Source organism: Zootermopsis nevadensis, unplaced genomic scaffold (assembly GCF_977971745.1).
Source record: "Zootermopsis nevadensis isolate Lab colony 2312 unplaced genomic scaffold, Znev_1.0 Znev_ptg000012l, whole genome shotgun sequence".
NCBI classification, from domain to species: Eukaryota; Metazoa; Arthropoda; class Insecta; order Blattodea; family Termopsidae; genus Zootermopsis; species Zootermopsis nevadensis.
In genome coordinates, this window is record NW_028259144.1 from 3,241,942 (window position 1) to 3,254,279 (window position 12,338).

General features: G+C 36.8%; 2 protein-coding genes across 3 annotated transcripts in view; both read left to right on the plus strand.

Annotated features, from left to right (window-relative positions):
* Positions 1 to 115: 115 nt before the first annotated feature.
* On the plus strand, positions 116 to 6,600 carry Usp39 (ubiquitin specific protease 39). The gene is made up of 11 exons (XM_022087202.2): positions 116 to 315; positions 930 to 1,085; positions 1,446 to 1,559; positions 2,009 to 2,184; positions 2,710 to 2,935; positions 3,840 to 4,126; positions 4,328 to 4,456; positions 4,907 to 4,968; positions 5,179 to 5,314; positions 5,682 to 5,768; positions 6,401 to 6,600. The coding sequence occupies exons 1-11, from the start codon at positions 219 to 221 to the stop codon at positions 6,437 to 6,439; spliced, it is 1,509 nt and encodes a 502-aa protein (XP_021942894.1). The 5' UTR covers positions 116 to 218; the 3' UTR covers positions 6,440 to 6,600.
* A 1,793-nt stretch (positions 6,601 to 8,393) lies between these two features.
* PDZ-GEF (PDZ domain-containing guanine nucleotide exchange factor) overlaps positions 8,394 to 12,338 on the plus strand; it is a 192,744-nt gene continuing 188,799 nt past the window's right edge. For both annotated transcript variants that reach the window (XM_022087213.2, XM_087347616.1), the window contains exon 1: positions 8,394 to 8,781. The gene's annotated coding sequence lies outside the window, so the exon portion shown is untranslated. The remainder of the gene's footprint in view (positions 8,782 to 12,338) is intronic.

Below are 12,338 nucleotides of genomic sequence, written 5' to 3' on the forward strand. Positions count from 1 at the left end.
TATTGCTAAATGAATTGATAGTTTCATATAAATTTTTCATTTAGTTATAGTTTACAGCTTACTTCCATATTTTGATAAAACAATTCTATAATCCTTAACAGTAACGTCATGTTGGTCATCCGTAATTAACCATGGCATCATTCAGTGAATACAGGTTTGGCATCAGAGGATGGCAGTATTATTTTTGACGATTTTTAATATTTAATAATTCGAAGAAAATGATGACTACAATAAAACCTATTATTAAATATGCTTCAACTTTGAAGAGAAAACTTGAAGATATTGATCCAATAGATGAAATTGAGGAAACGAAAAGTATGTGCTTTCTGTGATAAAAGTGTTTTTGACGTAGCAAATTCTGTGCAGTATTTTATGTATTTGTTACAGCATGAGTAAAGTTTACGTAATGTTTTTAAAAATTAAACTCCTTCCACCTAATGTTTTCAAAAAATTAAACTCCATTCACTTTGGCAGAGGATGGATAGTTGTTATTCACTGCATATTAATCTCTAACCTCCTTAACTGTCCGAATTAAGAATTTTGTACTTTTTCATGACCCAACACAATTATTCTAATCTAAGAAATTGCAGGCACTTAAACCCTTCAATAATACAGATTTCATTTATATAACTATCTTAGTTATTGTATCCTAAAACTGGTGATACAGTAAGTTGTGTTTTAGTCAGTGCCAGCCACAACTTTCCTTTATAACCTGCAAGACTGTATTAAATGAGAAGAGCTTTGAGCCCCTATTTTCTTAAATGTTGTGGAGGTTGCCATAAAGAATAATCATTTGAATTTCACATTAGTAACATAGGGTTCAATATCACGCAGAATGTCATGTATTATGGAAGTTTGTTAGTAGTGAAATGAAGTTGGAGATATTCTACTATTTCTGCTTTATAACCGTGATATGTCTTACGTTTCAGTGCCAAGAAAGCAGAGGATGAAAACATATCGCCTGTGTCCATACCTTGATACAATCAACAGGCAGGTGTTAGATTTTGACTTTGAGAAGCTGTGTTCAGTGTCTCTGTCTAGAATCAATGTGTATGCTTGCCTTGTTTGTGGAAAGTATTTCCAAGGTTTGTAATTATATTTTTGTAATAACATAACAGTATCACATTTGTGTGTTCTTGGCACACACTCATGGCATTACCTAATCTGCACATTGTTGCGGAATTTATAATTAAGTGGTGCTTACTAGGCCAAATTCATTATACAAATTAAACTAACCTATCCTGTACTTTTACTGTTAAGGTTGTTTTTGAGAAGTATAACATTATGGCCAGATACTGGGAAAGATTTTTAAACTGGAACATCTGCTAGTAAATGATCAAAAGTGTCAAGAAATCATATGAAGAAAATAATAAAAGATGTATATGAATGGTAACTGGTTTCCATATTGAGTGTGTCCTTGATTTTGTTTTTATTTACTGAAACAGGTCGAGGAAATAACACACATGCATATACACATAGTGTAGGAGAGAGCCATCATGTTTTCCTCAATCTTCATACCCTACGATTTTACTGTCTGCCGGATAATTATGAAATTATTGGTAAGTTTACATTGCTATTTTTATCTATAATTTGTCTATTGACTTTTGAAGAGGTGTGAGACTTGATATTTATGTTAATGATAATGTATATTATCCATTGTGTTCTGAACTTGTTCAAAATACTCTGATTGTTCTTGTTTGTTAAGTTTTGGTTGACAAAGTGAATGAGGTTTGTTGTCCAAGATGCTCCTTGTAGAACGAATATAAAGGGTATTTGCAATGATGGTGGAGATTAGATCTGTCTAATGGACCCTGCTGAATAGGTACCTGAAGATGAGGGCAAATCCATCTCCCAGAACATAGTATTCTGTTTGTTGAATATAGGATGATGTATAAAGTCCAAAAACTATAGTACTAATGCTCCATTTAAGATGGTGTACTTAGAATTCTCTTACTAGCGTTAATTCTGTGAGAAGTTTGGATCAAAATATATTTTCTTGTCATTTTAGATTCATCTTTAGATGACATCAAGTATGTTCTCAACCCCACATTTACATCCGAGCAGATAGGATCAATGGATTCGAGTGACAAGCTGTCTAGAGCAATAGATGGCACTATGTACCTTCCAGGGATAGTTGGTCTTAATAATATTAAGGCAAATGATTATTGCAATGTGATTTTACAGGTTAGAATTTTTTCAGAGGTACATACATTTGTTATGGACAACAGTAAGAATGTTGAATGTGGAAAAGTTGGCTTCTTTTTATGACATGAATTTAATTTTTCTATACAAGTTTTAGTTTCATGAAATTTACCCTCTACTGTTGTGTTGTTAATTTTGGGTCAATTGCCAATATATTATGTGTAAATAATACAGGAGCAGTTCAGTGTCAGGAAGAGGACAAATATTTCTTGCGGTTATACTGTGTGTCTTCTAAAAGTTAATGAAAATATATGGTTTCTTAATTTTTATCTTCATAAATATGTCCTGATTTAATTTTTTCTTGGCCTATAAATTATTTACTGTAATACTGAATTCATTGGTCAGTAGTCAACTAGACGTATTGATTAGATTGAAGGATGTAAGATTAAGAGAACTTACCTAACCATCTGTTCATAATTGACTTGTGGACTGCACAAAAGTAAATGTTGACTGGCCTTCTGTATAGATGTAAGATTTTATTCTGTCATTTTTCATCACATATTGCAGGCATTGTCACATGTGACTCCTCTGAGAAATTATTTCCTCAGGGAGATAAACTATGCTCGTGTGAAGCGACCTCCAGGAGACAGCTCATTTCTGTTAGTTCAGCGTTTTGGTGAGCTTATGAGGAAGTTATGGAACCCTAGAAACTTTAAGGCTCACGTATCTCCACACGAGATGCTTCAAGCTGTTGTTCTATGGAGCAGAAAGAAGTTTCAATTCACTGAACAAGGTCTGGTAATGACTTGATATTGACTTGGTAATGATTGTGAAAATTAATTTCTAGGAATCTTTGTGTCTGCATATGGTGTACCTGATGTTACAGCCTGTTCTGTTGCGCATATCAGAGATATAACTGCAGCAATAGTGTCTGCTATATTTTGTCCGCAAGTGCTAGTTCAAAATATTTGTTAATAGATAATAGTAATTTTTCTCAAAAGCACTATGGTGTGTAGCTATCTTCCTTAAACTTTGTGTTTGTGTAATTTAATTGGGTAGAATGTTGAATTCGTATTTCTAGTAACACTTTTGTTTTTCACTAAATTGAGAAAGTCACTGTGTTGCAATGCGACTGCAGTGCTTCATTTCTTTATTTTTTAACATACTGGATTTGTATCAGGCAAGGAACCAGTTTTTGTTATTACAAATTAATGAACCTTCTTCTTCTTCTTCTATGGCTCTCCGGTCCATATTGGGTCCATGGCCTTCTCAATTCTCCTCTTCCATTCAGTCCTCTGTTAGGTCCGTCTGTCCGAGGCTTCGATTGAGGTTTCAAAACATCTTCCCTTTTACGGTGCAAGTTTGTTAGCCTTGCGACCAACCCCCAACCTGGAGGACCAGGGTACCTGTCTTAATCTGACCTCTCCCCCTCGACCAATCTGGCTAGGGAGGCCCTACCAGTAGCTCTTGGGGTCACTGAGGTACTCAAGCCCCACGACCACGACAAGGTGCAGGTACCATTAAGTGAGGATTAATGAACCTTCAGGTTGTATAAAAAGGAAAGAATTTTTTGTGTAGCTGAGTGACTATCGCTTTTCCAAGATGGATATTGCCCTCTGGAGTTCAGATAAAAAATAGTTGCTGTAGTTTTATTTACCACTTGTTTAATGGTATGGAGTAAAACTTTAATGTTTTAGGGGATCCCATTGATTTTCTGTCATGGTTTCTAAATGCTCTGCATATTGCTTTGAATGGCACAAAGAAACGTGACTCATCCAATGTGTATCGTTCATTCCTGGGCTCAATGAGGATCTACACTCGAAAGATTCCGCCTATTGAGCTGGAGGAGGAACAAAAAGAAGCTCTTTTGCTAATGGACGAGTACCAAGAGAAAGTAACAGAATCACCATTTCTTTATTTGACCTGCGATCTCCCTCCACCTCCACTGTTCAAGGATGAATTTCGTGAGAACATCATTCCACAGGTAAGGATTGTAGTTATTTTTCCTCCAGTTTTTGTAAACTAGCTTTAGTCATAGCTGCTATATTAAAACATGAGGCAGAGTTCATTCTTATTTAATCACACTTCATTCTTCATACTTTCATCCTTTCTCGTGAACTCACATCATATGAATTGAAATTTTTGAGGGAAAATGTGTATATTCTTCCTTGTTTCTATGTTCCAGGTAAACCTGTACACTCTGTTGCAGAAGTTCAATGCACAGACTGAAAAAGAGTACAAGACATACAAAGAGAATTTTATGAAGAGGTTTGAGATCACAGAACTGCCACCATATCTTATCCTATATATTAAGGTTTGTGCTAAATGAAACATCTTTGTGCAGACTTAAAACAGCTCAATACTGTCTTCGACTCTGCTCGTCCTCTGCGTAGGAATTTTGATCATTTGAAGCAATTAAAATGTAATGTAACTTTGGAATGAGCATCCAACTGAAGTGGAAGTTGCGAAAGTAACCCACACTCTTCTTACACGTACTGTAATTGCGGTAATTACAAAGCACTTTCTAATTTTGTTATCTAATTGCATATGTGATTTCTTGATTTGCTGTTTCAATATAATAGTGTAGTGGGCTTGCACTAAGTTTTGCAAAGTTGAAACAAATGTTCTACGTAGCCTGGAGAGTAGGATTTAGGACAGTCAGATCTTGTGTTCAAATATCACTTACATGTTATCTTGTTTAGTATCTGGTATAGCATGATGTGGATTGATGATTGTACATTTGCAGTTGTCTTATCTGTTTCAGAGATTCACAAAAAACACATTCTTTGTGGAAAAGAACCCGACAATTGTGAATTTCCCAGTCAAGTAAGTCGTTGAAATTTTAATTTTTAAGTGTTTGTTTCAATGTATCTATGAATCCTGAAAAAAAAGGTGGTGTCCTGCCGATTGGTTGCTAGTCGTTGGGGATGCTGCTTGTAATAAGTATTGTTATTAATTGAATTAATAGTTATGATTAATAATGTGTTATTTACTGAGTTCTGTCCTGTGAAGGATTAATCATATATTGAATTACAGAAATGTTGATTTTGGAGATATCCTAACCCAAGAAGTGAAAGAAAAATATGCAAGCACAACATATGACCTGGTAGCTAATATTGTACATGATGGAGAGCCTGGCAAAGGGACCTACAGGGTTCATGTTTTACACAAGGTAAATATATATATATATAGCACTTATTTATTTGTTTGCAGTATGAAATTATTTCATTTTCTTCTTCTTCCGTTTCTTGACCGTTACTTCGGTCTTCCGGTGCCTAATATTTTCTTCCATTCCCCTCTATTTTCCCATCCTTCCGGAGGTAGTTTCCACTCTATCATGGTTCTTGTAATTCTGTCATTCCATCCTGGTCTGGGTCTTCCTCTCTTCCTTCTCTCTTTTGGTTGCCATTTATAATTGGATGGAAAGGTGGGGGAGCAATCTTAATCACAGCAACAATCAAATCTCATAATAAGTATAGTATTCATCATCTTGACACACAAATGAACCCACCATTGTCACAGGTTGCTAATGCTTTCAGGGAAGCGGGAAATGGTACGAGATGCAAGACCTTCATGTGATAGACATTCTCCCTCAGATGATCACACTTACAGAAGCTTACATACAGGTAAGGCTGTAAATCAGTGCTTAATCGTCAGTACAACTTGAATCTCTAGGGTCACTTCATATGGACACAGTCAATAAAATAAAATTATGAATTTATTAAATGTATGAATTACTTTTTAAGTGATTGTACTATATTATGTGTAGATTTTTCAGTAATGTGATGGTCATCAGTCTATGAAGTTATATTTATACATGCCACTGCTTACGATAAGATGTATGTAACAAACTCTCAAGTGATAACAACAAGAATACATTCTCGTCCATCTTTAAAAATATGTGATCAAAAGCAGTTTGTAGAAAAACTCATTTAATCAAATTTTACATGATAAAGCAGAATGCAGGGTTAGCTGTGAGGCTTTGCCTTGAGAACCACACATTTGTTTGAAAATAAATAGATTCGGGCCAAGTAATTGGAAATACAACGCAATGCTGAGCTTGACTAATTTAAAGAAATCTGGAGAGGCAATATAGATTGAAAATAGCCATTATATAAGTTTTGTTTTAAAGAATATATTTTGTACAAATATTCAGAAATTGGAATTGAAAAGAGGATAATTGTTGGTGATGTCATAATTTGTATGAGTCATTATTTTGAAAGAATAATGCGTTTGGTTTATGGTAATTTTGTTTCAGATATATGAGTTGAAAGAGACCAAACAGCATTCAGGATGACATTTTTTATCAGATTGGAGACACTGATGTTCATGTAATGGAGTTTGTGGAAAAATGTACTTTTTTAAAATGGACGTAAGTTCTTCTAATTACATTGTTCACTTTTCTCCATCAAAAGAACAGAGTGATAGTATTCTTCAATAAAGGTTTTGAAATCCTTATTTTAAACCTAAGATTAATCTTGATGTGACCATTCCATGTGGCTAACTTCCAGACGTTCCCCACCAAATGTTATAATACTGACCCCGAAGTATGAAGTACATCCCGTCATCAACACCCACTACTTTTGTAACCCTTTATGTGCTGTTTTAACAAACTTCTCTGATGCACCTTTCTGAGTATCTTGCTGCTCTAGGATTTCTGTATTACAGTGTTTTTAATGAATGCGTCTAACTTTTTCATATTTTATGATTTTAAATATGGCTGAGAAGGCTTAAAAACATCTTTTTCACTACAGCTGTCACCAGTGTTTACCATTGCCAACTGATAACTGTTTTTCAAATGTAATTTACCCTATCAGTGGGACAGAAGCATTACTGTTGGTAGTCTCTTTTATTTTGTAAATAAATTACAAGACCAGATTCTCTTCGAAGTTTGGATCACCACATAGTGTTTAGGTAGACTGCCATCTACCTGTATAAACTGCAAATGATACCAGAAAAAAAAGGAAACTTTGTTTCTTTCTGTCAATTCTCACCTACTGTATTCATGTAAAAATTGGGTTCTAACAGAGATGAAAGCAGAATGAAATCTGCTGAAATTAAATTTTAAAAGCAATGTAAGATTTTTGTCTGGATAGGGTATGGGAATGATGATACCAAACATTGTTTATTGTAAGACAAAATCAATTCACACAGAACTGGACAGAATATCTAGAGTACAAAGGATGATAATCAAAATGCATTTTGTATTACTTATGTTGACAACAAAATAAGCATTGGTAGCTACTATTACTACTATTAATAATAATTTACAAATATAATTATTAATAAACATATTTACAATATAAAGATTAATACCAGCTTTATGAAACTTGAAAGTCATTACCGTCTTTGTAAGAACCCACCAAGTCTGGGACCCTGTGCAACATTTTGTAAGATTCTGATTTTTGATGGTGAGTTAGCACACTCGCCCAACCACTAATCACCATCCACTACCACCCCCAAACTTGACATGCAGTGTGAGGTGACCAGAGATCTAACATGAAATTATAAAAATTAGTACCAGCATGTGATGCATAAGTCAGAGAAAGGTACTCATCTACACTGAACATTTGTAATTTAATAGTTTACAAAAAGGCACATGACATAAGGTAAGTTGTCACAAGTTTAAAATATAGAAAAAGAAGTAAATTTAGTGTCATTTTTACGTTCTCATGGTGGTAAGGATGAAGATGGATGCCTTCTGGGTTGTTGCACAGTGTTGTATGGTAGATGATTACCAGTGTTTCAGAGGTGCTTGCTACCTCCATCATCAGGAAGATGAAGACAGCAATGACCTCTGAATCATCAGTGAACTACCAGATTACAACAACTCAGAAGACAGGCATCTTCAGTGCCAGTGTATGTGACTAATGATACATGTGCATGCACATTGCTGTTTCTTTTACTTTTCCTTAGGGACTATGTTTCGAATAGAAGTATATATACATGAGTTCTATACCGCCATGTAAAAAGTTACACTGTATTCTTGTGACTTATGTTTTGAATAAAAGAAATTAGTATGCAATACAATGATACAAATTTGTTACATATAAAAAATAAAAAATTAACACTTTTATCCAAAATCATTCAAGCTCGCATTTCATTTGCTTCTCTTTTTTTTTTTGAGCACTGCTAATGTTTACGTAATTTGTAGCAGTACTCGTTTTAGAGTCGGCTGCTTTGATGTGCCATCTGTCGCCGACCCGCCGTACTTAGAAGTTCCGTTAAAGTAGACGCAAGATTGAGGGTAGACGCTTCGTCGCGCGCATGCAAGAAGCATGTTTGTGGTGGTGTTTCAGTGAATTGGGAATGTTTTCATCGTGCTTTAATTACTGTTGTGGTGTTTGTATTCAAAACTTTTTTCCCGAAAAACTGGATGTCATGTAAATTACGGCTTCACAAATAGTGAATGGAGTTTGTCAGTTGAGACCATTTTTGTTTGTAGTTGCAAGTTTACCTTTGCGTTTGTTACCTAGGTTGTGCTGTGAGTGGTTTATAACACCTGAACGGAATGACAAATCCTGTTATCTGTGGAAAAGTATGACCTTTGACACAGTTATCGTATGAAGTGTGAACTTATTTGTTGTGATCATAACACTGCCTGAAGCCTGTCAAACATTAATGCAGTCTACATTACAGGTAAGCCAATTACATAATGACCAAAAGCTTGCGATAAAGGTCATTTTTTCAGCCAAGGAATGTTACCAGATGTTTAAAAGGATTCAAAATTTAATAATATATTTTGAATCCAAACAAATCAGTGGGTCTAATCCACGACAGCTAGAAAGGTTCCAAGATAGAAGTTGCTGTTGTTACATAGAAAGAACAGTTTCTAATTGCACCGTCGTTAGGTGTCCGTACTCATTACTGTTGGGTCTTTTAGCTCAAGAGGTGCAGCCATCTATGGGTGGCCTTAACAAAGTAGTTTCTGCCCTATAACTCTGGAACGAATTTCCATAAACATGTTATAGATGTTGTGTCATTTGAGGTTAATCCGATTCGTATTTTCTTATAACCTAGAATTGGCAATGTTCAAAGAGTCAAAGTGATGGGTTGTGACTTCGATTACCTTTAGAGACAAGTTTTGTCTGCACAGCCACATCCAGATCGGCTCTGGGACGTATTCCTCCTGTTTGATTGGACCACTGCGTAAAGCTAGAATTCATGGAACTTTATCTCCACTCCCCTATACGCCTTCATGGTGTGACAAGTCACAAAACAGCAGTATCGTTTTATTGTAAAGGTACTTTTACGAAGGATATGAGGTTTTCACGGCGATAAATCTGGAGTCTTGCGCTGTGTCCGATTTGTTTCTGTTCTTAGTTTATTTAACGACCGTTTATCAAATGTTGAACACGCGTTAGGCCTAGACTTATATAGCCTATGTAGCTTTAACTAAAGGGATGTTTTGTACAATGAATTGGGTAATGATATGCACGAAGTGTCCGTTGCCCCTTTTAGTATATAGGCTTGCAGTCTTAGCATTTGTTTAAGCTGCGGGAAGAGACTGCTCGGAAGACCTAGACTTACATGGGAGAGGGTAATGTTAAAATGGATGGTAAGTAGGGTTGGAGGGTGCGTATTGAATTGATTTAACGAATGATTGGGAAAGTTTGAAGGCCGTTGTGAACACGGTAATGAACCTTCCAGTTCGATGGGGTTTAGTAATGTCAAGATGTTGAAAGAAGGAAGAAGTACAAGGAGAGAGGATGGTAACTAAGAAAAGACAAGGTAGGGGATAAAGATAAGGAACATTTAATGATGATGGAAAAGTAGGGGGTGAAGGACGAGACAGAGAATAGAGTAGGAAGAACATGTAAAGTAAAAAAGACGACAACGAGCAAGTAACGTTCTTGTTTTTGCCTTGTCCGTTCTTGTATTGTTCAGGATACAAACCATTGTTTGGCTACCAGCACCTGTCTCCTTGCTGGCTGCACATTTTTTAACTGTGCGACGTCACAATTCAACTTTTGAATTCTACAAACGGAATCTCTTACGGACCGCGGCAACAGGGCAACAAACTCAGCTGTTTTAAAAATTCTCTGTTCTTTGCACGAAGGGAAGGTTCTCTCCGTCCGTTTCATCTCTGAAAGTTCTGAACGGATTTTGTTATTTGATTTCGGGGACCCACACTGTAAGTTGAGTTAAAATCTGACATTGATTTTCTCAGAAACTACTTATAGTGCATTAAATTAGACCACGACCGCTTCCTTCCACAATATTTCTCATATATCATTAATGCATTTTTATTAAATTGATAAAAAGCGCACAGGCCTACAATTTTAGGGGAAGGAACGCCAAAATCGGCTGTTCTCGGGAGCATGAATATGCCTGTCCTTCATGATGTTCCGTGTTTTATCGTCGTCAGTGATCTTCAATTGTCTGCTAGCTGCTGCTTCCGGTGTGTTCAGTATTCTACGGATGTTTACACGCCCCCACACCGTCTGTGATGGAACACCGAGGCTGAATATCTTTTAATCAGGCATCAGGACACCTTTAAGTTTACATAATTCGTGCATTTGTAGGAGGAGCTTAGCAGGAAATTGTTGGAAATTCGTGAAGTTGTGGATGCGGGTGGAGTAAATGACAGGACCTGAGGGAATTTATCTGGCAAGTTTTACAGTTGTATTTTACTTTTAACGTGTTCACGTCTCGCCACCAGAATGCAGGACAAAAATTGTAATAGCATTTAAAGGCAATAATTAATCCTGTAAAGATGTGGTAAAGTTTTGATTATTTGGGAACAACAGTTTATTTATTTATTTATTTATTATTTATTTAGTGTTCTGTCTGACGACAGGTCCATATGAACAGGATCCTTCCATCCTTTTCTCGGACTGGGACCTGTTCATATACGTTCTTGGCAGATGATCCAGAAGTGGTTTGCCATTGCCTTCTTCTGTGTGTGAATGGAGTAATTGTTGGGATGCCACGGAGGAAAACTCCGTGTTGCCTAGACCACGGCCTTGCCCAACACAAGTTATAAATTCGGGCACCGCCGGGAATCGAACACCCGAGACCCCAGGATTACAAGGCCAGCGATCTAACCGCTAGACCACCTCATCTTATTATTATTTAGTGTTCTGTCTGACGACAGGTCCATATGAACAGGATCCTTCCATCCTTTTCTCGGACTGGGACCTGTTCATATACGTTCTTGGCAGATGATCCAGAAGTGGTTTGCCATTGCTTTCTTCTGTGTGTGTTGGGATGCCACGGAGAAACCGGGGAAGCCCCCGGAGGAAAACTCCGTGTTGCCTAGACCACGGCCTTGCCCAACACAAGTTATAAATTCGGGCACCGCCGGGAATCGAACCCGAGAAATTAAGAAGTGATTTAGTTCAGGGAAAACTTGTTACTATTCTGTTCAGAATCTTTGTGGTCGCTGGCTAACAGTGAAAGGCTACTTGCTTTTCATTGATTTCGTGCCTTGGTTGACAGAAATAACGTAATGTAGAAAACGAGTGGTAATCGGGTGGATTCTAAGAACAGACCTTAGCGAACATTCATTTCCTTGGAAGAGAAGCGATGTGGGGAAGTAGGGCAATGTCCATTAATCACGCTACTAGTTGCATCAGATTTCGAGGATGTAATTATACCGCTGCAGTGGTTATTTGAAGTTCAGCTCCTCAGACAGCCGAGACTCGCAATTGCCAGGTATCGCTTACTTGTGTAATTTGTGCCCCACATTCTTATACATCCTATAAGCATACCGTAGATTAGATAACACAGTGCTGAGAAGAGTATTTGGACCTTGGAGGAAGTGGCAGGGAAAATGAGAAAATTATGTACAAGAGACTCGTTGTACGCTGTCTATCCGTGGTTTTATTTCAGCATTGTGAGGATCATCATTTACCTGCTTCGAGGCTTCTCTTGGCTTATCACAGAATGTGATGCAGATGATAAATTTAGCATAAAAGAATTCTGACGCTAGTGCGTCATAAAAATGGTTGTTTTTTACTCCGTTGCTCGTTTTACGCGTTTTTGATATACGCGGAAATTCGCAGGAATGTAACCCCCGCGTATAACGAGATTCGCCTGTAGTGAGGATCTTCATAATTTTTATTCTTCACAAAATTGGTCTTTTAGAGCGACGAGTCATGATGAATGAGCGTAGAACATGTAGCACGCATGGCAGTAACAACGAAGGTTTAAAATTGTAATTTCAATCCTTAAAGTGGAAAGAAAAGAGATGC

Excerpts from the sequence above, each read along its gene's own strand:
- Usp39 (XM_022087202.2), top strand. The coding sequence starts at position 219 with ATGATGACTACAATAAAACCTATTATTAAATATGCTTCAACTTTGAAG. Across the intron at positions 1,560-2,008 it reads GGATAATTATGAAATTATTG|ATTCATCTTTAGATGACATC; the intron begins GTAAGTTTACAT and ends TTGTCATTTTAG. Across the intron at positions 2,936-3,839 it reads GTTTCAATTCACTGAACAAG|GGGATCCCATTGATTTTCTG; the intron begins GTCTGGTAATGA and ends TTAATGTTTTAG.